This window comes from Bipolaris sorokiniana, assembly GCF_000338995.1.
Source record: "Bipolaris sorokiniana ND90Pr unplaced genomic scaffold COCSAscaffold_12, whole genome shotgun sequence".
NCBI lineage: Eukaryota > Fungi > Ascomycota > Dothideomycetes > Pleosporales > Pleosporaceae > Bipolaris > Bipolaris sorokiniana.
Window position 1 is genome coordinate 278,838 of NW_006911906.1, and position 26,383 is coordinate 305,220.

At 50.8% G+C, this 26,383-nt stretch overlaps 11 protein-coding genes and 2 non-coding genes across 13 annotated transcripts; 7 read left to right on the top strand and 6 right to left on the bottom strand.

Moving 5' to 3' along the window:
- Positions 1–1,215: 1,215 nt before the first annotated feature.
- On the bottom strand, positions 1,216–2,658 carry COCSADRAFT_122944 (uncharacterized protein). Its single transcript, XM_007704552.1, has 3 exons — positions 2,568–2,658; positions 2,204–2,390; positions 1,216–2,084 (listed from the first exon to the last, which is right to left on the bottom strand). Exons 1-3 carry the CDS (start codon positions 2,598–2,600, stop codon positions 1,306–1,308), a joined length of 999 nt encoding a protein of 332 aa, XP_007702742.1. The 5' UTR covers positions 2,601–2,658; the 3' UTR covers positions 1,216–1,305.
- Positions 2,659–3,175: 517 nt separating this feature from the next.
- On the bottom strand, positions 3,176–3,274 carry COCSADRAFT_t66. Its single transcript has one exon. It is a non-coding gene; the product is annotated as a tRNA-Leu (tRNA).
- A 649-nt stretch (positions 3,275–3,923) lies between these two features.
- Positions 3,924–7,616, top strand: COCSADRAFT_39106 (uncharacterized protein). The gene is made up of 5 exons (XM_007704380.1): positions 3,924–4,377; positions 4,427–5,842; positions 5,897–6,164; positions 6,211–6,698; positions 6,749–7,616. The coding sequence occupies exons 1-5, from the start codon at positions 4,036–4,038 to the stop codon at positions 7,547–7,549; spliced, it is 3,315 nt and encodes a 1,104-aa protein (XP_007702570.1). The 5' UTR covers positions 3,924–4,035; the 3' UTR covers positions 7,550–7,616.
- Positions 7,617–8,790: 1,174 nt separating this feature from the next.
- COCSADRAFT_96258 (uncharacterized protein) lies at positions 8,791–11,133 on the top strand (the record flags this gene model as incomplete). The annotated part of the gene is made up of 2 exons (XM_007704553.1): positions 8,791–8,929; positions 9,167–11,133. The coding sequence occupies 2 exons, from the start codon at positions 8,791–8,793 to the stop codon at positions 11,131–11,133; spliced, it is 2,106 nt and encodes a 701-aa protein (XP_007702743.1).
- A 408-nt stretch (positions 11,134–11,541) lies between these two features.
- On the bottom strand, positions 11,542–12,329 carry COCSADRAFT_39108 (uncharacterized protein). The gene is made up of 2 exons (XM_007704381.1): positions 11,939–12,329; positions 11,542–11,852 (listed from the first exon to the last, which is right to left on the bottom strand). Exons 1-2 carry the CDS (start codon positions 12,041–12,043, stop codon positions 11,715–11,717), a joined length of 243 nt encoding a protein of 80 aa, XP_007702571.1. The 5' UTR covers positions 12,044–12,329; the 3' UTR covers positions 11,542–11,714.
- A 1,216-nt stretch (positions 12,330–13,545) lies between these two features.
- Positions 13,546–14,424, top strand: COCSADRAFT_28737 (uncharacterized protein; the record flags this gene model as incomplete). Its single annotated transcript, XM_007704347.1, has 3 exons — positions 13,546–13,641; positions 13,696–13,829; positions 13,926–14,424. The coding sequence occupies 3 exons, from the start codon at positions 13,546–13,548 to the stop codon at positions 14,422–14,424; spliced, it is 729 nt and encodes a 242-aa protein (XP_007702537.1).
- A 155-nt stretch (positions 14,425–14,579) lies between these two features.
- COCSADRAFT_230741 (uncharacterized protein) lies at positions 14,580–15,448 on the bottom strand. Its single transcript, XM_007704554.1, has 3 exons — positions 15,316–15,448; positions 14,853–15,242; positions 14,580–14,788 (listed from the first exon to the last, which is right to left on the bottom strand). Exons 1-3 carry the CDS (start codon positions 15,320–15,322, stop codon positions 14,736–14,738), a joined length of 450 nt encoding a protein of 149 aa, XP_007702744.1. The 5' UTR covers positions 15,323–15,448; the 3' UTR covers positions 14,580–14,735.
- A 177-nt stretch (positions 15,449–15,625) lies between these two features.
- COCSADRAFT_173721 (uncharacterized protein) lies at positions 15,626–16,504 on the top strand (the record flags this gene model as incomplete). The annotated part of the gene is made up of 3 exons (XM_007704555.1): positions 15,626–15,685; positions 15,732–15,835; positions 15,892–16,504. The coding sequence occupies 3 exons, from the start codon at positions 15,626–15,628 to the stop codon at positions 16,502–16,504; spliced, it is 777 nt and encodes a 258-aa protein (XP_007702745.1).
- A 1,109-nt stretch (positions 16,505–17,613) lies between these two features.
- COCSADRAFT_96163 (uncharacterized protein) lies at positions 17,614–17,933 on the bottom strand (the record flags this gene model as incomplete). The annotated part of the gene is made up of 2 exons (XM_007704556.1): positions 17,614–17,781; positions 17,901–17,933. 2 exons carry the CDS (start codon positions 17,931–17,933, stop codon positions 17,614–17,616), a joined length of 201 nt encoding a protein of 66 aa, XP_007702746.1.
- A 432-nt stretch (positions 17,934–18,365) lies between these two features.
- COCSADRAFT_t63 lies at positions 18,366–18,462 on the top strand. Its single transcript has one exon. It is a non-coding gene; the product is annotated as a tRNA-Leu (tRNA).
- Positions 18,463–19,776: 1,314 nt separating this feature from the next.
- Positions 19,777–20,925, bottom strand: COCSADRAFT_230771 (uncharacterized protein). Its single transcript, XM_007704557.1, has one exon. The coding sequence runs from the start codon at positions 20,622–20,624 to the stop codon at positions 19,845–19,847; it is 780 nt and encodes a 259-aa protein (XP_007702747.1). The 5' UTR covers positions 20,625–20,925; the 3' UTR covers positions 19,777–19,844.
- A 1,689-nt stretch (positions 20,926–22,614) lies between these two features.
- Positions 22,615–24,223, top strand: COCSADRAFT_39114 (uncharacterized protein). Its single transcript, XM_007704382.1, has 3 exons — positions 22,615–22,782; positions 22,839–23,193; positions 23,242–24,223. The coding sequence occupies exons 1-3, from the start codon at positions 22,719–22,721 to the stop codon at positions 23,966–23,968; spliced, it is 1,146 nt and encodes a 381-aa protein (XP_007702572.1). The 5' UTR covers positions 22,615–22,718; the 3' UTR covers positions 23,969–24,223.
- Positions 24,224–24,414: 191 nt separating this feature from the next.
- COCSADRAFT_230788 (uncharacterized protein) lies at positions 24,415–26,262 on the top strand. Its single transcript, XM_007704558.1, has 3 exons — positions 24,415–24,647; positions 25,022–25,267; positions 25,335–26,262. The coding sequence occupies exons 1-3, from the start codon at positions 24,591–24,593 to the stop codon at positions 25,797–25,799; spliced, it is 768 nt and encodes a 255-aa protein (XP_007702748.1). The 5' UTR covers positions 24,415–24,590; the 3' UTR covers positions 25,800–26,262.
- Positions 26,263–26,383: the final 121 nt, after the last annotated feature.

The window sequence follows — 26,383 nt, forward strand, 5'->3', positions numbered from 1 at the left end:
ACTTACTATTGTCGCACAGGAGCACCAGCGAACTTCCTGCGCAAATCGCATCACATCCTGCACATTGTGCTCGGCTGAAGTGCTTCGTCTAGACCTCAAGCCTCACATCAACAACGACTGCCCCAAACATGTCATCTCCTGCCAGGGAACAATTGTGGGGTGCAAGTTCCACGCCGAGCGTGCCCAGGTTATCGCACATGAAGCCGCCTGTCCGATGGCAACAATGGCGCCTCACTTCCGCGAGCAGCAAGCCAGGATCGAGAGGAACGAAGCGCGTATGGAACCTCTCACGAGGAAGGTTGGCATCCTCGAAGATGGCCTCACCAATATCACAAACTACCTGTACCCCGCCAATGGAAACGACACTTCTTTCCCAGTCACGGACCCCTTGAATGCCAACGACACTGACCCTCAAGCACCGGCACCCGACTTCCGACTGCCACCAGCCTCGTTTCCACCAGTTCCATCCACAACCGATGGCAACGCTGCCCAACCACCTTTCGACTCGCAGATCCACCATCTACTCACACTGCACGACTCCCTCCGCGAGGAAGTGTCTCGCATCGCCAACGCCCTCACCGACCTCGATGGGCGCACGAACATGATGATCATCAACGAGAGCCAGCGCACCAAAGACGAGATGCTGCACGTCAACGCGGCCATCAGTAACATGCGTATGCATCTGCAGTGGGTGGTTAGCGCGACGCTCCAGCAACGCTCTAATGCCGCTGGCAACTCCAGAACCCCAGGTACCACAGCCGCAACGGCAAGCGGCAGCAACCCAACGCGCGCCACTGGCGCTAGGCCCGGCCCTAGTGTCATGTCTCAAGGCCCGTTTCGACGCCTCAGCGATACAAACAGGCAGGACACTAAATTGTAGTCGTCTGAGGTGGGGATTGTTTTTTGTTCTTCGTCTTGTTTCTGGTTGGAGAGCGGTCTACGCTATGGCATGATTTAACGAAAAGTGAGATTCCAGGCGTTTTAAAGTAAGAGGGGAATTCGGGAGTAGCAATGTGCTCTTCCCCGTAGGGTTTGGGCGATTTTCTTTCTCGGGGTGTTATGGGACAGGCGTACGACGTGACATGTAGATATACCCCCTTTTTCCTCTCCCTTCCTCCTATCTAGGTCTACAGTGGAGACGGATATTTTATGGACAGTGGAAGAGAAAAGTACTGTTAGTCATGAATGAAAAATAATTGAAGTATCATACGATATGCAGCGTTCATTCATCTGAGATCGTCTAAAGCCCGTTTGTTCTGTTTCTACCGAAGACATGTCTTCTCTTTTCATTCCCAACAATCACACCTACATCAAATCCTCTTCACTAATGTCATCCCCTCGCCGACTAGCAAGATACACCCTCCCCGTCTCATACGCCCCCAAATACAATCCCGCACCCACAAACGTCCACACAGCCCTCAGCGCACCACCTCTCCACAATCCCTTCACCCCCTTCTCCGCCACAATCTCTCTTCCAATCCCCCAACTACTCTTCCTCCCCTTCCCACCCTCCTGTATCAAATCCCTCGCCGCACTCTTAATCCCCTCCTTCGCCTCGCCCGGCCCCTCACCCGCCGCAAGCATAATCCGCGTCTTAACCACATCAATCGGCGTCGTAATCACCGCCGCCACAGCCCCAGCCGTACCAGCACTAAACGCAGTGATACACCCACTTTCCACAATCGTACCACGGGTTAGTCCGCGCTCATCGCGGTACTGCTTAATCGATTCCTTCAAGCGTTCTAGCAAGGGGAATTGCATCGCTGTAAAAGGTAAGTTGCGCCCTGCGAGTGCGGTGTAGCCGCGCCAGAGGGCGAGGGGGTTGGATCGGAATTTCGAGAGGGTTTGAAGTGTTGCGTTTGTTGAGGATGAGGATGCGGATGAGGAAGAGGAAGAGACCATTTGCGCATTTTGTTTTATTACTTCTGCAGGGGTGAGGATGGCGCAGGAGACGAGTTCGGCGAGGGAGGAGGCCGAGGCGTGGATCAGGGGTGTGGGGAGGACACCGCTTGGGGAAGAGGAGGTGGTGTTTAGACGGGTGAAGAGGGATTTTGTGCGTTCGTAGGTTGTGAAGAATGCTCCTGCTTTTGGTGGAGTTAGATTTACTAGGGGGTTGATGGTTGGAGATTAAGGATTTCGAGGGATTATGGCTTGGGGATTATAGAGATGATGAAGGTAGTAGAAGTGAATGCATGTTTCTTACATGAAGGTAGTGTGGCTATTATCACGCTTCCAATTCCTTGATACACGCCGCGAAACAAAGCTGGGTTCGGCTTCCCTGTTTGCGGATTCGTATACACTTTTGCATAGTTGGGCGATTGGATGCGTGTTTTCAGCGTGTCGAGCGGGTATACAAGGAGATCGACTGTAAAGGCTGCAATTGCGCCTGCCTAGATTTTTGGTTTTCGTTAGCTTCTCGCCTGTTGCTGTGTATTTTTTTTCTACCAAATTAACATCTATCGCTCAACAATCCCTTGGTACATGTCGCATATATACTGCCGGTCTAGATACATATAGAGTGGCGCGCATACAAGGAATGCATTACAACGGCGTAATTAGTCACTTACAATTAAGATGTCTGAATTGGAATTGCCCGACATTTGCGACGACCTGAAGCTTGTTTCACCCCGTCTCTCAAAATATGATGGTGCTATTGGTACAGAGCAGGACGTTGCGTGGAATTTTTTGGGAGTTGATCTGCAGGGTCCTGGATAAGTATGTACTACGTCATCGTTGATGCTCTAGGTGCGCACATAATCATGCATCACAAAGACATTTTTAGTAATAGTGCATGTAGTGATTTACCTAAGAGTTTCTTTCTCAAGTTTCTCTACTAAACGATACGTTAGAAGGGTGGATAGGACTATTCGTGTTCAAAACAACCTTTCTTACAGACTCTATCCCTACTTGTCATTACATTACCGCTTTGGATATTATCTATTACCAACTGCAGATTATTTAAAAAAATGAGTACAGGTAGCAGGTGATCGTACTAGGATCTTGGTTCCGAAATCAGAAGCACGTGCAGGTTTGCGACCAGTGCTACCCACAATATCTGTGATCAGGTAAAAATAACGCTTTGTCGCCGTGACACAGCCCACGCCATGCTACTATCCAGGCTGACAAACTCGCAAAAAAAAGAACCTGGGATATCTGACTGAAGCCAGACGAATGCTGATGAGAGTGGGACTCGAACCCACGCCACTTTCGTGACCAGGAATATGATGTTAAGAAGACCTTAACCTGGCGCCATAACCAACTCGGCCATCTCACCATAAGATATTTGATGGAAGTTTTGAAAAATATGATCAATATCAAGTTGATATTTGTTTTGGGGAGCAGAATGCATAGGCTGCATAACCTTTTCGACCGTAGGCATTCCCACGTTCGCCGAGCTCAATACACTTCCTTCAACACTATCATTCTCAACATTGTGCGAGCTTTCCCAAACATGATTCATGTATCAATTAGAAGAGTTGATATAGAGTGAACATGCGATAAGGATTCAAGCCATCATGGGTCCAGTATTTCAAGGTCTTCAGAAAACACATTTGGGGGGCTCTGTTGACTTGTAGACTGGTAAAGTACTTTGGCCTTCTTTCACTTTCCCCAAAAGTCTTGGAATCTGACGGCTGCAAGCTCTTGCAGTGCCCACGCGCACACGAGTGCGAACATCATCCATTCGTGGGTGCTCAGATGGCTGCCGGCTACTTCCTGCAACCATGCCTGTAATAGCACCTTCCTAACTGCGCCAGGAGTCCTGAGGTAGCACAAACGTAAAAACATGGGATGTGAAACCCCACTAATTTGATTGACCCTTGCTATCACTGTGTTCATTGTCCTATCTAAGCACGGACCGGGCAGCCACAACTGGGCCGGACTGGTGCTGCGCCTCGCGTGGATCATCAAGCTCAACATCAGACACCACAGCCACCTTACCCTGCATCTAGCCAGCTAGCATGAGCTTCGTGAAGCACACATCCCCGCAGTGAGGTGGGCGCGCGCAAATGCAGCCATCGCTTGCGGTAAAGCGCCATGACGTATTGGCCTATCTCGTCGCCCTCCGTCTTCGCGGCTACTAAACGTACGGACCTAGGGCGCCCGCATGTCTCGAACGATGGCTTAGAGCGCAAGCAACCAGGCGACCAACACGCTGAACCAGACATTGTTGCAGAGTCTCACCCGAAGGAAAAGAAGGCTACGGACAACACAAGCGGAGTAGAAGAGAAGGAGGATGGGGAGCTGTCACGACAAGCTGCTCCGAGTCCGCCGGTAGAGGATGACATCCACGGAACCATTGTTGCTATCAGAGTGACTAGGAGTGGTCACTTGTTCGCAACCCTTACAAAAACAACGCTCACAGTCTGGCAGACAAAGGTACCATGTGCTCGCCTCTTTGGTCGGCCTTCACTGATACACCCTATAGCCTACCGTTGTTTTGGCTTCTGTGTTACGCTCCGAACAATCCGTCAAAACATACGGCCCCAATACTGATGTGCTCGTTCGCCCCGATTCTCAGATATTCGTTGTACAAACCACGCTCGGCTTTTTGATTACGTATTCCCTTGCGACAGATCGTTCTTCTCGTATCTACAAAACCCAATTCACAAACACACACGGAGGACACGCGAGAAGAAGCAGTGCAATCACTGGCTTCAAGATACAACGGCAACATGAGGCCAATGCGGGGCCAGGAGAGGGCAATGGTTTGAGAGAGCTCAGCCTGCGTTTCCGCATGGTTATACGGGTCGATGCTGGGATAATACGAGCCCTGGCTCTAGACGAGGAACTGATTGTCGCAACGGAGAAGCCTGCTGCTATACAATGCATTCGATGGGCGCCAGACAGTACTGGAAGTCAAACGAGCACCGAGCTGTTATCCAAAATGACGTGGATTGGAAAAAAGACGACACTACGTGATTTGGTTCATGATCGGCCTATGAACATATCTTGTTGGATTACGAATGATGGTCAGGCATTTGCTGTTCAAAAAGTCGCGAAAAAAGACAGTGAAGATCCGAGTCTTTTCCGCGGGTATGGCTTCCACATGCCCGAGGTAGATGCGGACAAAGGAATCAAGGCTGCGATCAATGCGCGGTTCTCTCTACTTGCGGTTGGCAGCGCCAGTGGTGAGATATATGTGTATACTGCAAAAGACTACACAGGCAACATTCCTCTCTCTCACAAGCAACGTCCGAATGCCACATCGCCTGGGCAGTTGACTATCTTGACCTACTCACCAGATGGGTACTGTCTATTCGCTGGTTACGAAAACGGCTGGGCAATGTGGAGTGTATACGGTAAGCCCGGTGCTACTAGCTTTACAGCAGACAGGACGCTCTCCAAGACAAACAAAGAGGGTTGGCTTCTCGGCATCAAGGAAGCCTTTTGGATTGGTGGGGGAGCCGAGCTCTTGATGTTGGCCAACAACGATAATCGTCTATATACCATGGAAATGGCTCGAAGTGCGGTCACTGGTTGCTTCTCATCTGCCAATGTATCACGATCCTTGATGCAGACCAGCACTGGCTTCATGATCTATCGTGGCTACGACCTTCCAGACCTCACGACCATCTCCGCTGATGTCTCTTTGTGGCACCATGTACAGGTTCCTTCGGCCTATCTTGTCGACCAATGGCCAATCAGAAGTGCAGTCATCTCAAATGATGGGCGATACGTCGCAATCGCAGGCAAAAGAGGACTCGCACATTACAGCGTGAACAGCGGACGTTGGAAGATGTTTGACGATCCGTTTGGCGAGAACGAGTTCACTGTTCGAGGAGGAATGTGCTGGTTTCAGCATGTTCTGATTGCAGCGGTTGAATGCCATGAATCTCACGAGGTACGATGAATGTGGGACGGTTTCGATGACCCATACTGACTTGGTCCTATCTAGATTCGAGTGTATTCTCGCGAGGCGGCTCTGGAAAAAAGCCGCATCATGCACGCGCAGAAGCTCCCTGCACCAATAGTTCTGATTGCGCCTTCAGGAGAGGATTCGCTTCTGGTTTACACATACGAGAACGTCTTGTACCACTACGTTATCAGTGTTGCAGATGCCAGTGTCAAACTAGTTCAAGTTGGTCAAATTGCACTGCATGGTATTATCCGTGCGCCCCCGCGAGTGCGAGCACTCAGCTGGATTTTGCCTGAAGACCAGATGCGTAAGTTCTACCAGAGCATGGTTCTACAGAAGCTGACATGGCTTAGATAGCGGAGACCCGTCGCAAGACGTGTCGGTTGCCACAATATTGTTCCTCGTGGACGGTAAACTTGTGCTACTGCAGCCAACTACAACAGAAGTCGGTGGGCTTAAGTATGAAATGCGCATCATTGCGCAGAACGTAGAGACGTATGCGCTCATGCGCGACCACCCTGCGTTTGTGCTAGACAAACAAGCTGACTCCCTACCACCAAGCCCTTCAGTAGGGCTCACAATGGACGGCATGCATGGCCATGATTTGCGCGATTCACTGTGGTTCTTTGATGGCCAAGATATGCGGGTGTGGATCGATATGCAAGACGTCCTGGCTTCTGCATCACCTGAGATTGGCAGAGAGCTGCCTACCCCTGTGCAGATTCCGGTCGACTTCTACCCGCTATCTGCATTGATCAATAAAGCCATAGTATTTGGTGTTGAGTCGGAGTTGATCCAGCGCAGAGACACAAACTTTGCTTTCTTGCGCTTCGGAACGAGGGTAAGCTGTTCCGTCTCTCTCTATGCATGCCTTGCTGACATGTGTGATAGACCCACTTATTCCTTCCCGCACTGCTGCGCTCCCACCTGGCTCAGTTCAATCACCCTGCGGCCCTACATCTCAGCCATCATTACCAGCATCTGCTTTACTTTCCTCATGCTTTGGAAATCTTACTACACGAAGTATTGGACGAAGAGGTTGACACCCAGCCGCCACTTGAACAAGCCCTCCTGCCGAGCGTACTATCATTTTTGAGTTCGTTCCCGCAGTACCTTGATATCGTGGTGCAATGCACGCGCAAAACTGAAGTACGCTCCTGGAGAACACTGTTCTCGAATCTGCCACCGCCAGAAGAGCTATTCGAGGAATCGCTCCAAAAAGGTAATCTCAAGACTGCTGGTGGCTACTTGCTTGTTCTTCATACGTTTGAAGAGCTACGGTCGACGGGCGACCAGGTGGTGCGCTTACTGCAACGTGCTAAAGACGAAGGTGATTGGGAGCTGTGCAAAGAACTAGCGCGGTTTCTGATGGCTCTGGATGAATCTGGTGCAACGCTCCGTAGCACGCTGGAGCTTGTGGAGCTGAAGAGCCCGTCAGCAGAGTCTGGGTTGGGTCAGCCCCATTTCACCTTTGATTCTACTCGTCTCAATGTGCCGTTGAGAGGGCGGGGCAATGGGCATCGTGCGTTAGGCGGACTAGGCGGACTAGGCGATGATTTTGGGGTGAACAGTGTGAGCATCACGTCGGAAGAGAGCGATGGTGTTAGCCCTGGAGACGTTGGTGCGAGTCCTGGGAGGGGAAGCGGACAGCAAGCTCCCAGTGACTATTTTGGTCTTGGACTGAGCAATTGACGCCAGTAGCAACAATCCCAAGAGGCTTGGTAGACAAGTCTATTAATACAACCATGTATAATGTCCCTCTGCTGTATCACACGTCTAACAGTGCTAAAGCCTGTGTTGGCAAAGGTAGACGGTCTAGCCCTTTGGAGTAGCTGAGGCTGCATCCACGGTCCCAAAGTTGTGGTAGAGTTATAAGCATGCCAATGATGACACAGCTCGCGCTCGTATGAACTCCACCGGGCTGCTTACGGGATTCGGCGCCAGATGAGTCGAAACGAGTGATTGGTAAGTAGGGCGGCCAACACGCCTATAGCAATATCATTACACCCAGCACAAGGCATGGCGTACCCAACCCACTGGTACGCCGGTAAGCGAACGTTGATGATATGATGGTATTGGTGAGTTTTTTGTGTCATTTGAGATTGCATTCGAGCTCGTATCTTGTGTACGTAGAGTCATAGTAGCCATGTGCGCGTGTTTACGCCAAGGAGACCTTTGTGACGTGAGAGGACTGGGCCCGTGGCTCATCTGAGAGAGGTGTGTATAGATAAGGGGGGACCGCATTGGCGTTCCTTGGGAAATGTCGCGGGGGTATGTGTCGGAGGCGGTGAGGCCGGTTCGATGTCTGGAGCGTTACATGGTGCGATTGGTGACAGCCTTTGCACGTGTGGAACGGCATCCAATGGGGGGTGTCGACCATGTTGCAGGGCGACCGACATTGATGGGCCTCTGCACTGAGGCAGTTCAGGAGGAGGCGCACTGCGCGGGCGGCAGAGCCATGGGCCGGCGGTCAGGCCAGCAACGTGCCCACGACCGAACGTAGGCCCACGGTTCGTTCGCCCGAGTTAGCATCAGGAATACAGCCATAACCTTTGTATTCCAGCGACACCACGCTGCCACGCGTTCCCCCAACATATGCTGCATGCCGCTCAACTGCCTACTGCCTACTTCACGAGGCAACACAAGGGGGCCCTTAGACGGCACGTCCTGCGCTTTGTGGGATGCTGGCTCAGCCCGACAGGCAAGGCATACAAGCATCCGCACACCTACGTACATATATGTCTTCATCAGGCCCCCATATTCCCTCAGCCCTACCTGATACTGACCGATCCCTCGACCGCCCCTCCTGCTGCTGCTCCAAGACATTTGCTGGTCTGATCGAGGAACCGCCCATTTGTTTGCACCATTTTCTTGACTTTTGTGCTGGGCAAATCCCCTCCCTTCCCTTTGGAGCATCGAGCTAGTCAACAACAATGACTGCCCCTCCAGCAGAGCTCTTTCTCTTCGCCGCCACACATCACATGCATTTCGCCTATCCCTCACCTGCATCCACCGTCGACTCTGATACGACCTTGCATTGCAGCCCTATGTCGCCACGTTCGGAGATCAAATGTAAGCGAAGCTCTCTTCGTCTTCACTGATAAGTCGGATGTGCGCACGTTGAGTGCATTACACAGGCAGCAAGCCTGCCGTCACCATGCCGACGTCTTGGTCTGTGCCTGCACCTGCACCCACACCCGCACCTATGTCCATTGCCAATCCAACGCCACTCACTCACATGGACATGAACGCTCGACATTGCCGTCCTATCGCCTCTTGTGTGGCAGCATATACTGACAGCACATGTAGCATTGCGTTCGCGCAAGACGTCGAGCGTTTCGCCGACGGAATCATCATCTAAAGATGGAGACTATTGTTGGATTGTCGCAAATGAACCCGCCAAGTTCAAAGCAAAAGATACCATGCATAAAGTGCGCCAAAAAGCTATGGTCAGCTATCTCGAGACTGGAAAAAGCCGAGGGGCTGCAAAGTCGAGGGCGGGTAGTGAAGCTTCCGACGAGTCGCATTCAGGCGAGGAGACCCAAAGTCGCCCAATCGCCCAACCCAAGAAAAAGAGTAGCGGTGGAAAGAAGCCAGCTTCCCCTGGTACCTCTTCGAAATCAAAGTCGAAAGTCGGCGGCCATTCAAGTCCTGATACCAGGATAGCAAAAGTAGGACCACAGCAATCTACTGTCCCCCGAACGCCCATAGTTGTTCCTATAAACCCTCAAATCAACTATGCGTTTGACAAACACAACATACCGCCATTAAGATGGATAGGCGTGAGCATGGATCCCTTCGGAACCATGTTCCAATCGAGTAACCCACACATTTCTGTCGAGAAATTGAAGCACCACTGCAGGACGTACTTTGGCACACAAAGCCTCGGCAGAGTGTGGATACCAAAGTGCCTCGACCATCCTCACACTTTTCTTAGTACGCTGTTCATGGCATCCGCACATGACGACGTTATACAGCAGCGCGAGGTCGAGAGTCTCGAAACTGCAGCATTGCGCCAAGACGTTGTGGAACTTGTTGTAGAGAAAATCCAGAAGTCCAAAACAAGGATAGATGATGCTAACATTATCGCCGTTAGTCAGCTCATTCTTGGTGAAGTCATTAGTCGGACAGAGATGAGTCTGGCTTATCATCAGGACGGCATGGAGAAGATGATCCGAGAGCGTGGTGGGCTAAACGAGTTGGGCGTAAATGGCTATCTGGCATCTGCAGTCTCTTGGGCACACCTGGCGACCGCGGTCTTGCGCGAAACAACACCTAGCGCAATGTATGTCGAGTACTGCGTAAGCAATTCGACCAAGAAATACCCGCCCAATGTCGCCGCCCCAGAGTCTCCACTCTACTGTCCCCGCGGGAAATATGTGACAGTCGAGGATTCACGATCAGTAGCATATCAGCCAAATATACTGAAGCTCCTGAACGACATGCGGACATTGATTGAAGAATTCCTTGAGGAGTCGAAGGACGCCCAATGGAATTCGAACAAGCTCACAAGCATGACTTACCGCATCACCCAATACCCGGCCTTGGAACAAATGTCTAGGGACAACGTGCGTACACAAGAAGACTGGAAATACGAAGCGATACGAATCACTGCCGTTGTCCAAGCATACGCAATCAACAACCGAACCCAGCTGTCTGAGGCCATTACACACGCATGTCCAACGAGAAAAATATCTGCAGTTTACACATCGTCACTAGCTTCGCAATCCAGTGAATCCCTACCTTCGCCCTTTGATGTTTCATACAGTACCCCGGATACCGATTACTCGACGAGTCCATCATTCGGCGGCTCATTCAGCTTTGGCTCTTCTGCACAACAGCCGAGCTTTCCCTTTGTCCACCGATCCTCGGACGCCTCAACCGCCTCACACCATCCGTCATTGTCATCCCAATCATCTGTCTCAGCAGAGACACTGCGCCACCAACGGCGTTTCACCACACTCTCAGAAGTCAGGGAGGCACTGGAGAAATCCAACCTCTCCGACTGCTGGGGCGACATGGCCGGCGTGCTCCTCTGGATCGGACTCGTCATGGGAGCCGCCAGTTACCACGAGAAAGACAAGGTGCTACGACGATACTTCTCCGCGCTCACGATACGAGCGTGCATCATGCTCTGCTTTGAGCATCCAGAGGCTATGCATGCCACCATGCTCAAGATGACGGACGTAGTCGATGCGTTGCGAAACAAGGACGAGGTGCAGATTGCGATCAGCAGGAGAGAATTTGAGGCACCGCGGAAACGAACAAAGGCATAAAAGAGAGAGGACAGAAGAGTCGTCGCCGGTGAAGTTGCAACAAGCTTTTCCCCACAGTGGCGATGTTCTTTTTTTGTTTTGGGTGACCGTGCGTGCAAGGCCGTAGGGCTGATATACGGCCCAAGTACCAAATTTGGAGTTGCAAAAAACAAAAGTTGGCAAGGGATTTGGCAGGGAATTCGGTAGCCATTTTTTTCTTTCTTTTCTTTCTTTTTTCCTTTGCAAGCGGTGATAACTGTTTTCTGTTGTTGTTGTTGTATGATATCATTGGGGCTTTCTCAACTTTTTCTTCTTCTTGTTTTAGCAAAGCGCTGGAGTTGGCGCTGAGACCAGGTAGATGTGGCAAAATGCTCGAATGTGCTCTAGCTAGTGGGGACTCTCTCATATTCTTCTTAAGAAATTACTTTGGATGCACGCACCGCAGTTATATTGTGAATAATCGTGACTTTGATTCATCAGTGTCATCTAGTATTATGATGTCTGGGTGCACACGCCCATGTTCTATCTTCATTACCACTTCCAGGCAGGTGTGCCTCATCCCTCCAGAACAATCAAGCCGTTACTATGCAGCAACCTCTTTCTTAACCGTGAGTAACATCCTTGACGGTACCATGCTCATCAACGTGTACGTTCAGCCTGTCTGGTTTGAAATCCATAGTCTTCATCGAGTCGGGCCCGAGGACACGGTGCTGCTCTGGGAGATCGGTCTTTGCGAAGGTCTGGCGATTTCATGAACTCGTTAGTACCCGGTTTAAATACATGGATAGTATCGCAGTTCTCAGGAAAGGGAGAGTGGAAAACGAACCACTTCATCATGCTGCTCGCCAATCTTCTTGCCCATGAGCTTGGTCATCCACTCCTCCTTGGAGTTTCCGTCCTTGGACTGGATACCGGGGACTACGAGAGGCATTTTACGTGGTGGAGTCGTATAGGATCTTGTAAAAAGAAGTCGTAGGAAAGCCGTTGGGGGCTTTTCAATGTGTAGGGGTTTCGTGTGAAAGGTGTTATGTTTAGTGAGGATAAGGGAAAGGGGGAGACGACCGAGTTACTTATGTATGCAAGTTCGGCTTAGTAGGGGACACAGACCCTTGCTCGTAGGTAGGCTTGGAGTGAAGGGGAACCTGGCTGTTTGATGGGGGCGTGTCGTGGCGTGGTGGTCACCAGGCGGCAGAGATTAGGGCCATGTTTTCGTTGCGTTGCAGGCGGGGGGTGACGTCACCCGTGTCTAGCCGCGGTGAGAAGGTGGGGGTGAGTGTAGGGCGGGGTTGCTATTCGACTGGTTCTCGTAACTCTGGTAGCTTGCGTGCGCCGGCTTGTTTCTGTTTCATGTGGTCTTGAGGAGATGGGACTGACGTAGTGTTGTGTATGAGTAGGCTAGTACGTGCTTCTGGATCTTTGCTCGATCTTTTGGTTGTGTCTCACATGTAATGTACTAGGTTGGATTCTGACGTACTTTTTTTCTGCTACACGTGCTGTCTTGTAATTAAATAAGGGTAACAGTCTTGGGTAACTATGGATTTGGTGGACCAAAGGGGCTTGTCTTGCAACTAGGAATGTCTACCTTCCCTTATCATCTAGCTCAGTGACATGGATCAACATCGAAGCATTTTCATGACCACATAGTCTTGAGCAATAAAGTCGATGCGAACGATAGAGAAGACTGGGATATGTTACATATTAGATTGACTGATTTGCAAGGTTTTGGATCCAGTTGTGGTTTGACATTGATAAATGGACCCTGGCGATTAAGGGTCCAAAATGTTGAAGTGTCCTGAAATCTGCACAGGGCGCCATGTAATCTACAGAAATAGCGGAAGTTCATTGGCATATCTGCAACTTGATATCGATGGATTCAGTGTGCTATCCCAAGCTTAGGTGTATTCGTAGGACATGCTTAGAATGGCTACAATGGAACTATGCACAAACATGACCAAGTTGTGATTATCTCCTTAGATTTTGACAATAGGGATGGATATTGGATAAGGCCGGCAATGCTAGAACGTTCACTGCACTATTGCATGCTTGGAATCAGGACGAGGATTAGATATTGAGTATGCTGCTGAGTTGGTGGCCCCTAGATTGTCTTGATGAATACAGCGAGGCTTCCGCTTGTAGAATCAAATAGCGATCTGAACAGCTTAAGGCTTAAGCTAGAGTAGCCCTGACAATGTATTGCGGTATTTGATTCATACTCCGGACTTAAAGTGTTGATACTGGTTGACAGTCCCGGTCCCGACAAAAGTCCAGAATCGCGCCCAGACCTCAACGCGTGCTCACGCGTCAGGGTCCCACTAAAACTATCGCATTCGCACCTCCACATCCACTTCCAACCAACATACCGACCTCAATCGCACACCTCTCCACTGCGCCCGAAACCTCTGGTTCCCTCTAGCGAGTATTTTGTGGTTCAAAATGCCGCCCAGGAAAAGCAACGTATCCGCCGTGTCAAATGAACCCAGTCCCGTAGCACCAAGATCAGCGCCGCGGGATGACAGTCTGGGTGTCGAGGTGCGCTACATACTGAGTCAGAATCGGAGCGCAAGGCTGATGACCCGACTATAGGATCTGAACTTGCCCAAATCGATAGTGCAGCGTCTGGCCAAGGGTGTGCTGCCGCCGAATACTCAGATCCAAAAAGATGCGCTACTTGCCATGAGCAAGAGTGCAACCGTGTTCGTCAACTACATTACATCATGGTATGTCTACCTACTCTCCGCTGCTATGCCCAGTGTCGCATGCACCGAGTCATCTGCTATACGGCTGAACCAGCACTGACAATGGGATGTTGACAGCGCCGCCGAGAAAGCCCTCAGCAACGGCAAGAAAACCGTCATGCCCAAGGACGTCTTCGATGCCATGCAAGAACTCGAATTCGCTTTCATGTTGCCCCGTCTTGAAGCCGAAGTCACAAAGTTCACGAGCATACAAGCCGACAAACGGAACACTTATAGGAAAAAGGTTCGCGAGGAGAAGAAGGCATCATCGTCAACTGGAGGTGCAATAGGATCGACGCCTACGAAACTAACGGCGGATGGAGACGTCGTCATGGAAGAGGCAGATGACGATGGAGAGAGGGCAGCGAAGAGGGCAAGGCGAGAGAGCGGGGATAACGCCGAGGGAGATGTCACTGAAGAAGAGGGGGATGAGACAGCAGACATCGAGGACGAGGAAGTCGAAGATGATGAGATTGAAGAGGAGGTAGAAGAGGAGCGCTTGGTAGAGGATCCGCTTGAAGAGAAGGAGAACAGAGAGGACGATGACGACGACGAAGATGGCAACGATAGTGACTGAGGGGCTATGCTTTTTTGTACGGGTACTGAGATATCACTGCATGGAAAGGGCGTTTTAGCGGAACAGAGTTGAACATTGATGTTTGTTCATGAATGGAAGCACAGAGCTATCCGGGTGCACAATGCACCTGCTCGCACAAAGATGCTTCATATAACTTGTACGTACGGCTCGATACCCGACAACACGCTTGGACATATCATACATGGCGCGTTTTTTTAATGCCATAGAGCCCAGGCCTTCTGTTCGTCGTATAACCACAACCCGCCAGTGTGTTCACCTCATTCAGTAGTATGATGCTCCAGTCTCTCCTTTCAGCGCTTCGTCTTCGCGGCCACGCTCGCATCTAGAGGATCGCCGTACCGCACTACCTAGATATCAGCCAACTTTTCTTTCTCCGACAAGATTACACAAAAAGGGATGTCACTCACGTTTGATCATATATCCTTTGTCAACAATGTTGTCGAGTGCTCTGTTTTCCTCCTCCCTCGCCCTTGTGTTCATCCACTCGTAACCCGGCTGATCCTCCTGCTTGCTCCACTGGTAACCTGTCTCAGGGTCCGTATGTGTCCCGCTTGTGCTCAGGGTGTTTGTTGCCGAGGATTGCATTGTGCCACCAGACAATGGGCGCTTGCCGTTGGAGTTTACACCCAATGTCTCGCGAGTCTGGGACTGGGAGTTTGGCGGCGAGATTTCGTTTACGGCGGCAAGATTTGCGTTATGTGGCGTGGCTGGGTTGTTTGGAAGCGCCTCGTCGGGAAACATTTCGTCGTCCGAGGCATTGCGGGGGGAAGAGTGCATGGTGGAGTCTCCATCGCGGTCTGATGGGGGTGTGAGCTCCATGCGCGGCCGCTTGGACTCCGTACTGGGTGGTGTTGACAGAGTAAAACTTACCAGACATATCTGCGAGTATTGTGGGCTTGCAAGCCGATTGTAGCTGTAGCGAGGGCGTTTGCGACACAGGGTGAATGCAGGGTGCGAGGCAGCAAGCAGTGAAATGACATAGCGCAGCAGCTATCTAATCGCGGGATGTGGTGGCTAGCTCCCGCTGCAGACAAGGGTCATCGGTGGAACCCTCGAAATATTGGCGGGCTGCGACATCATAACCCCAGACCGACACTCCTCTTATTCTGAGGTAGCTTCCAACAACAACTCCGTTCTTTTAATTCCTCTTACTTCCACAAGTGATAAACTCAGAGATACGATGCCACCAAAGAATGCGCTCGCTGACGCCTGGGATGATGACTGGGAATCTCTCGCCGACGTACATATGCCCCTCTTCGCTGCTTTCATTCGCTCACGCCTTGTAGAAAGAAGAGGAGAAACCAGCCGAAGAGCAACCGAAGCCAAAACTCACAAAGGCACAACTAAAAGCCCAACATGCTGAATTCAACAAGCAGCTTTGGCAGGCCGCGTATGCCACTCCTCACATCCCCTTCATCACGTCCCGAGCTGACGACTGTGGACAAGCGAAAACCCGGAGCCCCAATGGTACCCCGAAGTACGCCCTGCACCTGCAGTAGCAACCTTCAAACCAAATGTCACAATGCTCGCCCGCAAGCCCTCCCCTCAGGTTCTTTCTCGGAACATGGCAGGTATGAACCTCGAAGACGACGACAGCGAAGAAGAGCGCAAAAAGAAGGCCGAAGCAGATTTCGAAGAGCGAAAGGCACGTGCGCAAAAGGAACGAGCAGAGAAGGAGCGCAAGTATGCTGAGGCGCGTGAACGTATCTTTGGCTCGCCAGCTGCCTCTGCTGCAGAGGACTCGCGCAACAACTCCCCGAGCAGGCCCACAAGAGGAAAAGGCCGAGGACGTGGTGGGAGGGACAGTCAGCCTAGATCGAGCAACGAGCAATCCCCCGCACGAGCCACCGCTCCTGCACGCCAGCTCTTTGATCCAAGCTACACCCCGAAGCCTGGCTCAGTGCATGGCCAAAAGAAGGAGTCTGGTATCAGCCGTCCATCAACACCGGGTACACAAGAGAAGCCAGTCCGCCAACCCCAAGGACCTGCACGAGGCGGTGGGCGGGGCTTTGGACCCAGAGGAGGTTACGGAGGTGTCCAAGCAGGCCCGTCAACATGAGCTCGTAGCACTCTTGTTGCACGGAAAAGTAACTCCGAGTGCAGTGCTGAGGTTTCTCGATACTTTCCAGAATGGCTGTGTCGGACAATGATAGCTGGACTAGCTGGACGGAGTACCATCTTTTTGTGACCAGAGTAAGAAGAGGCGGATCCAGCCAATCTCTCGGAAATCAAAACACATCTCAAAGAGCCTGAGATCTGCAGAGCAGCATCAATAGAGAGCTTGCCCTGGAATAGCAAAGCCAATTTCCAGCATTTTGCACCTTCGAGTTTGCCGGGGTCTCCCTCCACATTCTCAGGAAACTCGGGTATGTATGCGAGACAAAGCAACCTCGGTGGACGGCGACTCACTATAGGTCTATTCTACTCAAATACGGTTTGCCTGTCTTACAGCAACCACCTACACAAGGAGCAGCCCGCCCTGGCTTGGCGATACAGCGCCTGGACACGATCCCACAAAACTCTGCTTTCTTCCAGCCTTGCGCCGAATTTGGGGAAGTTCTTGGAGAGCAGCATCCAAGTTTGGAATAACCATGATCAGAGGGGGAGGGCTATAGGAGGCACAAGCATGGAATGAGATAGAGAGGTGAGGGAAAGATTGACGAAAATCGAGAAACTTGAAAGGGAGAACTTGTTGGAACTAGGAGGTTTGTAGACATCATTATGGGAGCAGATATATTTTCGTTGGTGTTATACGAGAGTTGGGCCACGACAAAGTGCTCGATAGAGTAGAGACATAGAGGTGGCATGTAGCAATCTCAAGTTCACTCCGTCAAGACAATGTTTAGTGTATTAAAGGACTTCAGAACGTGTATTGGAATTAAGTAAGGATTATCCAAGGCACTTCTACTAGATTAGAGATGCAAGTTGGCGTTGAAGTCTCGATCCTGGCTCAAACAATATTTGGGAGTACCTGTGCTGCAATTTTGACGGCAGTGAAATCTAACTACAGCCACCATTCAAGGTGACGTCAATTTACACGCCCCTTTCCCCTATAATCCTCTTCTTCGTGCTCTCGGGCTAGAGCACTCCACACCTGGACCCCACACCCTCGCCCCTTGAGGAATCATGCTCATTCAGCATGCAATCCCCTTCAACACACATAATTTCTCAATCCGTCTGCATGTCCTCTCCAACCTGACATGCCTCACTGGAACCTATCGACAACCCCTGCATCGCAAGATTCGCCGCATACTCATCTACTATAAGCTTGATGTCGCGGTACTGAGTGCTGCTTGGCCCAAACGTTGCTAGTGCGTTGCGGAGCGAGGTTTGGAGCTGTGACAATGTTAGTGATAAGCAGACATACTAGTGAGATGATTGTGCTCGAGAATCAGAGTATTTCCATGGACAGGTTTTGTTGTGACTGATTATTAAATGTATAGATGGGGACTTACAGAGAGTAAAAGGTCATCTGGTTGAGACGGCATAGTTGCTCGTGAACTCTAAAGTTTTTTTCTAAGATAGTGAAAGAAGTCAAAGTCCAAGTCGTCGGTGAAAAAAGTAGAAAGCGAGATTAGTGACGATGTGGATCCGGTAACGTATCGAGCAATAGCGACTGCTAAATCTTCAGGTTACTTATGCCAATATAAATTGCAAAAGGAACAGTCTTTTTGGACTTCATGCAAATGGCAAACGTGGTTAAGTGTGAGTCTTAGACCCGACCTCGGAACAGAGCGGGGCATTTCGCTACGTGCTAGCCCCACACCTTGTGGGGACGCATAGATTTGATTGATACTCAAAACCTATCATCAGCCTATTGATGTTTTGAAGAAGTGCTATTAGATATGTTAAAGGCTTTCCAGATGAAAAAACGTAAATATATTTTAGTAAATTGAATCGTTGTCCATTCAATTCACAAAGGCAAGATGGCCGAGTGGTCTAAGGCGCTGCGTTTAGGTTCGTTCTAAACATCCTCCGCAGTCTTCACGGGCGTGGGTTCGAATCCCACTCTTGTCAACATCTTTTTTGCTTTTTTATCGTATTTGATTATTCCTGTAAACCCATTTTCCTTTTGGGGACGAGGGGCGGGGTGGGAGCGTGAATCGCGGGCAGTTGGGCCAGTTACTGGTGGCTTGTGCTCACTTCCTATTTGGGAAACTATCTTATTACAGAAGTGTTGGTTTGCTAGTTTACAGTTATGTTCCTGGATATGACAATCGCTCATGGTAGACTGCAGTGCTTGAGTGAAAACTACGCAATAGCACGTATCTTTTCTCTGTGCCTGGAAGGCTGCAAATATAGCAGGTTAAGCAGGACAATCACTTTGGTAGGAGGAAAATAGCTTTCTAAATAGAAGCCTCGAAAATATTATAGCACTTCAGGAAAATAGCCGTCACGGCATCTATCAAAAAAGGTGTTGCAAAATTCATGGGTTACTTTCGTCGCGCTTCATCGTGGGCGATATATCAGGAGGATGAAGATCACCACGAGAGTAGTGCTAATGGGACTCCCTCCATCTGATCTTTTTTTCTTACAATGGACGCGCCTAACGTGCTGTGTAAGACTTGATTAGATGTGAGTTGCGGCAAAACGGAGCCAAAACGCCAGATCTCCATCCAAACTAGCATAAGACGATTAAAACCAGCGAGACCACATGTCCAACCAAACAGATGGACATGATCTCTTCTGAAGACGAGAGTGGAAGGACAGGGATCTGAGGTTCAGTATGGCTTGAGTGGCCTGCATGAGTGTAGAGTCATCCTACAGTCAGTATTCTAGCACTGAGCTCCGTAACCACAGAAAAAAACCTCATAGTCACACGCCTATCCATCAGTCTACAACTCACACTACCGCTACGGCGAATGTGCAACATATGCAGGACTTGACATGACACTGACGTGTCGTACTGTGAATCATGAGCATTCAAATACAAACCTGCTCGGCGTGACTACAGTATGACACATCAACCGCTCATGTGCCGGCAAAGTCACGCTTGGCGGCAGCAGAGTCATACAACACTAGGCATCACCATGATACATCGAATGAAGTAGGAGTCATTGATAAAGAATATGTTTATAAGGAGACTATCGCATATACTAGAGCACGAAAACATTCTCACTAACAAGCTCGTCGAGAAACCGAAACATCGTCAGCACCACATTACCACTCCCGCCAGGCGGAGTCAATCTAAAACCACATCGGGGAGACTGCACACCGGCGTCAAAAACACAAGCACAAGGCGCGTAAACACAAACCGTGGGTGATACGACCGCGAGAGAAGCCAAAGAAGGGAGTTGCGAAGAAGCAACAAGAAAGGAAAACTTTTGCCGAAAGGCAAGGCTGGTTCTTCACCAGCTCCTGACGACCACTGGGGGACCATATGAGAGAGACGAGGACATTCATTGTCCGCTGTATCCATGAGCCATAGCAATGCTCTTCCATTTTTCGACCTCAGCCTGCAGCTCAGAGTTGCGCTGCTCGAGGGTGCTGACATGATCAAACTTGCGCTGACGAGACTCACGAGCAGCAAGCGTATTGCGTGCTCGCTTCAAAGCGATCTTGTCATTGGGGTCTACCGTGATGCTTGGTAGAGGACCCTTTCGCCGACGAGACTTGCTGACGCCGTTGATGGCAGGTGAGTCGGTAACAGATGACTTCCTTCGAGTGTAGCTGTCCAAAACGATGGGGGAGCCGGTGCTGGAAGAACCAGATCGCTCCATAGACTGGCTGCTGATAGTGCGCTCCAAAGGCATGGAGATGGCGGGCGCATAGACGTTATCAGAAACCTTGGTCTCCTGCTCGGGGAACAGGGAGAACCAATCGCTTGTGTCGGTCATGTTGGGCTCGCCGTTGAACATGGGGGAGCACTCGAAGCTATCGTTGATGAAGGGGGAGTCACCGATATCGGGAGAGGTCAAGTTTGTGAACGCCGTAGATGGGGGCGCAGACCCAAAGGCATCATTGAAGATGTCCCTGGGGGACACGGTGCGCGTAGACCCGGCGGCAACAGAAGGGTCGTTGACCGCCGTGAATGCGGACACCGAGTCCAAAGAAAAGCCTCCGTTGTTGAAGTTGGACATCAGGCTTGCGCCCGAGTCAAAGGAGTTGTTGCTGTTCAAGTCTGCCGGCATGGTGAGCTCGGAGTCGAGAGCACGTAGAGGATGCACCGTACCTGCCATGTTTGTGGCGTTGTGGAGTTGAGGAATGTTGTTGCTAGAGCTGGAAAACAGGGGGACTGGGGGACGCTGGCGTAACCGTGGCTGTTGGAATTCTGTAGTGGATGACGGGGCAGAATTTGCGTAGAAGTGCTGGCCGTTGTTAAACGTATGCTGAGGGGCGCTGGGTGCTCGCTGAGGCCGATGAGAGACCGGAGCTGGTTGATCGTAGAGGACAAAGTCCGGCTGACGATGCGCGAATGCGGGTTGACTCGTATTCAATGGTTGCCGAGAGGCGTTGGGAGCTGGTGAGGAAAGCCATGTTGACTGTTGGGAAGCCGTGGTGGACGACGTGAAGTCGAACGGGGAGGAAGACGGCGAACTAAAGCTGCACGAAGCTAGACTTGAGTTCAGAGGTTCCAAAAAGGAAGACTCTGAGGTTGTGGGTTGAATGGGGAAAGTGGGTATGGTGGCGGGATCCAAGGTGTCGGCTGTGAGTCGACTGCGAGACGCGGGGGAAGCTAAAAGGCAGCCATTATGGATGACTGTCTTGTGTGTTATGCTTGTAGTTGTGGATGTGGTGAGTAAGAGAGAGAGAAATTTCAGGCAGCGAGGGAAGTGGGGGGGTTAAAAGTGTTTGGAAGCGAGCGCGGCTTCACAAAGGCCCGACCTGTGACTCACAACTGCTGCAGCAGCGCCAGTGCCCCTCAGCCAATAGCCTCGACCCGCCGCACCCTCCTCCATCAGCCCTAGCTCCCAATCAGGCCGCCGGAAGCTGGCCCTTTGCGACACGGCGCACTCGGTGGATGCGTCGCATCTCTTGAACGGCCTCATTGACACGGACAGCACACCAACTTACACAGAACACGAGGCCCCGTGCATCTTCTTCTGCTGGCAACGCACTCGTCTGTTCAACCCATTGAGGCCATGCTTGCGACTTGGACCCGCGCGCCGTGAGTGCGGCGACTCGCACCGCACCGAATTTCAGGCATCAGCATTTGTGCGCTTGTACCAGTAGGGCGCGCAGCATGTTACATGGGGGCCCCCATGTCAGCTGCGCGCTGAAGCCACTTGAGATGATTACCAAAAGGCCAACCTGACGCGGGTGAGAGGGCTGGGGAAGGCCTACAGGCAGGAAGGAGGCTTAGGTGCTGCGCCCTTTTCATCAATTGCATATTGGTGGATGCGCGGTATGCGCTCTCTCAGTTCCATCTCGGCTCATTGGTGTCGTCTGTCCAGGCTTCAGCGCGTGCCCAGGCGCATTTCTGCGCAATTGGAGGACCCGGTGCAGCGGGGAAGCACGTTGTTTCAAGAGCGGTGAACACAAAGGTGAAACTATGTTTGCTGGCTTGGACATCCAGCTCGTCGGATCAAATGTCCTTACGTACGCAGTTGGCCTGCGAATGGAATGCATTGTAGGCACGGCACTCGGGCCTCTTATCGATACGTAGACCCCGTATTCAGCCGCTCCAATACAGATAAGCGGCTCAGCGGCATCCCTGTCACATGCTGCCTCCCATTTGCGACTGCTTCTCTCTGCCACCACCACTGCCCTCGCTTCACGCGCTGTGTTGTCTACCCCCTCTATCCGTGACCTGCGTCGCCGGCCGACAGCAATCTGCAATGTTGAACAGCAAAACCCCACTTCACCGCGCGCCCCTGAATGCAAATGCACTGCCTAGGTCCTCCACGGCCGCGGATACCTATAGGCAATTCGACTCCACGACTTAGCTCCACGAGAGGCCTCACGGCCTCTTGTCCCCGCATGATCATGTTTGATGAAGAACTCTTTAGTTGCATCGCCGGACTTGCCTCGCTTTCTTAGTATCCCGTTCGTTCATGGACACATGAGCGCTACACAACGCTCGTCGTGCAGATAGATAGCATGCAATCTACATGCCGTCATTAAGTGGGGCGCATGTCTTCCTGCGTCCGTTGCAGCCATCTGCACGTGAGAGTGCATGGAAATATTGTGTCTCCACATCATGAAAGCTTACCTTGTCTTGCCTTGGCATGTAGCGGCTAACACTCAGAACTACAATACACGACGGTACTGAGCCAGTCTCCTTTTGGGGAAGCCGCCCTTTGTCTCCGAGTAACCCTCCGTGAGGTCGCATCATGTCACCAGGTCAAGGGTCGGTGCGAGCAGCGGAAAAGCTACACGCGGCTTGCGATGAGTGCAGTGAGTACCTCAAGCTAGGCTCCCACATTAGCCTTACGCATCTCAACAACACCCAGGGATACGAAAACTGAAATGCTCTGGTAACACGCCAAAATGTCTTCGTTGCACAAGAGAACAGATAGGTTGCGTTTACTCGCCTCAGAAACAGATGGGCAGACCTAGGAAGAGGAGGAGAGAAGGCAAGGCAGACGAATCTGCCACATTTATCCAAGGGCAGGATGAAAACACCAACATTTTAACCAGTTTTTCTGAGATGCAAAACTGTTCTACTTTTGATGGCTTAATTTCCCCACCGCTCCTTCAAGATACCTACTCGTCAAACGAGTCATCAGGACATGAAGCTTTGACGCCAGGGCAATTCGACCTCAGTCTCCCTGACCCGTTGGGAATATCACCTGGATCCAATTTCACGTATGTGCCCTCTGTCTAAGGACCCACCAACACACTAAAGAAGCCCAGGTCTCATTTGGAGCCGGCAATTGACCCATCATTGTGGGAACTGCAACCTGATACGTTAACCAACAACATCAATGAACCTCTATCAAACCAACAGATTGTAGGGCCATGTACCTGTATCACAACAACGTGGATGGTACTTACTGAGCTACAAGCTGTCACAGTCTTCGACTTTCCCCAAGTAGTCATACCCTTGAGAAATGCCATGTCTGCATTGGCCAACATAATCAGCTGTCCACAGTGTCCCAAGGAGCCCTTCAGCGCAATACAGAATGTCCAATCCATAGTTTCTTTGATGAAAGCAATAATCCAACGCTTCAACAGGGTACTGTTAGAAGTCGATCGCGAAGCTGCTCGCCTGGAAGAAGCCGGTCAGAAAAAGCCATACCGGATTGGTGACAATAACCCTGCCTTATCCCACCTACATACTGGAAATTCAGACTGCCCGATGGGCTTCAATATTGAATTGGAACCCGAGGACTGGCGGCGTCTAGTCAAGACTGCGCTCAAGGCAGAAGTGTACGGAAGCGGAAGCAATCCATGGCCACTGCTAGGCCTAGTGAAGAAGAGCGAAATGAGACAAGAGGAGTGGCACAATGACCGACATTCTTGGGTTGATGAGATGATACAGTTACATGGTGGAAGAGAAGAGTGCCATGTTTCACAAGGCTGTGAGGCTTTGGGGGCGCAACATATCCGGAGAGCGATTGATAATCTCAAATGGGACTGATTAGAGACTGGACATGAGTGCAACTGATGGGTGGCACGGAACGACACTGCTCTTAGATTTTTCAGACTTCGTCAACTTCAAAACTCCACCATTATGACTTGCGTACTAATTGTCAAACTTGTGGTGAATGAAGCTAACCGTACTGGCTATCACTCGGGCACCAGGTAATCTGAGCATACAGTAAGCGATCTTAGTATGGTTTAGAGAGAGAGACAGAGAGAGAGAAAGAGCAATTCAGAGATATCTAGGTTAGACACAATTTAATCATAAACTTCTCAGCTTGTGCACAATGTCCAGACAGGTCCTGTACGTCCAAACAAGGGAGGGATCACACGTAGTTGCCGCGGCTTCGAGCCGGGTGGGGCGAGTCCGGGGTCGCTTAGGGGGTCGAGTCGAGACGACTAGCGTGACCGGAGCGGAGAAACAAAGATTCAGAGTGGGATGCACATGCAACTCCCATCCCACTAGGTCGGCGCGCAATTCACTCGTCACCGCGTCCCGACCCGTGTTCGTGTTCGCGCCCGATCGCACTGCCCCACCTCGTTGGTGGTCGCACCCTACAAACAACACTCACCAGCACCCGTCACTCCCCTTTAGGCAACCTGCCGACAGCAAGCGCACCATGGACGACTTCAACAGCGAGACAGACAGCGACTACACAAGCTATTGGCGAGATTGGGTAGGTACATGGACTCCCCCCTTTACTTTCGGATCTGGTGTTGCTTGCGTAGCATGATATATACCGCCAGACATGACTATCCTGTACATGTATGGGTGGCCCAAAAAGGTGCTACTCGCATGGTATGGCTCATTCGCTTGTCCTTCACTACAAGGTCACGTCTGATCATACACCAGTAACCCTTGCGCCTTCAAGGGCTACCTTGCAGCATACCAGTGCCTTCACCCTATTGATGACTTCAACAACGACTTCTTCGCGGTAGACTGGGACCCGCTCCTGCTCCTTAGGTCTCGCTGGTGGCTGGACTATTGGCTGCATCGTAGAGATGTAGAGGCAATGTAGATGTGTTCAGAACCAAACTAACACTCGCGTAGTTTATATCCTCACGAGGAAACGAGTACTTTTGCGAAATTGACGAGGAATACCTTACCGACCGCTTCAACCTCACAGGTCTGAATACCGAGGTTCAATACTACCAATATGCGCTGGATCTTGTAACCGACGTCTTCGACTTCGACTGCGACGATGATATGCGGGAACAGATTGAGAAATCGGCGCGGCATTTGTACGGTCTAGTGCATGCGAGGTACATTGTCACAACTAGAGGTCTGGCAAAGATGGTACGTGTCTTGTCTGCGGACACACGCCATGCTCCGGCTCAACAACTATACTCACGAATTACAATAGCTCGAAAAGTTCAAAAAGTCCGACTTTGGCAAATGCCCACGCGTAATGTGCGAATCACAACCCCTCCTTCCCATGGGTCAATCCGACGTGCCCAACGCCTCGCCTGTAAAGCTTTACTGTGCCCGCTGCGAAGACCTCTACAATCCAAAATCCTCGCGCCATGCCATTATTGACGGCGCATACTTTGGCACCTCGTTCCACAACATCTTGTTCCAAGTCTACCCCGCGATGCTTCCCCCGAAAACACAGCGACGATACGAGCCCCGCGTCTTCGGCTTCAAGGTGCATTCCGCAGCAGCACTGGCGCGGTGGCAATCAGATAAAAAGGAGGAAATGAAGGATAGGCTGAAGGCGCTGAAGATGGAAACTGGATTCGAGGAAGAGGACGAGGAATTGGAAGACGACGATGATGACGATGACATGGAGCTCCAGGAAGGTGTTCAAGGTGCGGCTGCACAGCTGTGACAAATGGGCCTGTAACGGCCTTCTTTTTCCTTCACACAAGACGTACAGACCGAACACAGTGATACATGATAGAGCATGGATCTACGAGTTGCTCATCATGGAGAGGGCTATGAAAAGGGTTTGGAGCATATGCAAATGCCCAAGACTAGCATGGATTCGGCGATAAGGGCGTCATGGCTGGGTTAACAATGGATATCTGAGATACCAACAACCCGAAACGATCAAAGTAATTCAAATTCTACCGTTTTTCTGAAGCAGAACGAAGCACATACACACACATGAGTACCGTGATGGAGGCGATGATTTGAGTTAAGTAACATTGTACGTGATTTGCTATAGCAGAGGAGGACTATGAATATCAATATCTCTTTCTTCCATTCTTTCTTGATCCAAGGTTGGAACCAGCCCATCTCAGACTACTGTATACCTACATGCCACCGCCGAGATCCAAGCGAACGATGATACAAAGTCGACAAAAGAGCCAAAAGAGTAAAATGTATAGTTATATATATATATATATATTGTAATCCATTAAGAAAGAGGGAGATGGAGAAGAACCAAAAAGTACAGTAATAAACTATTAA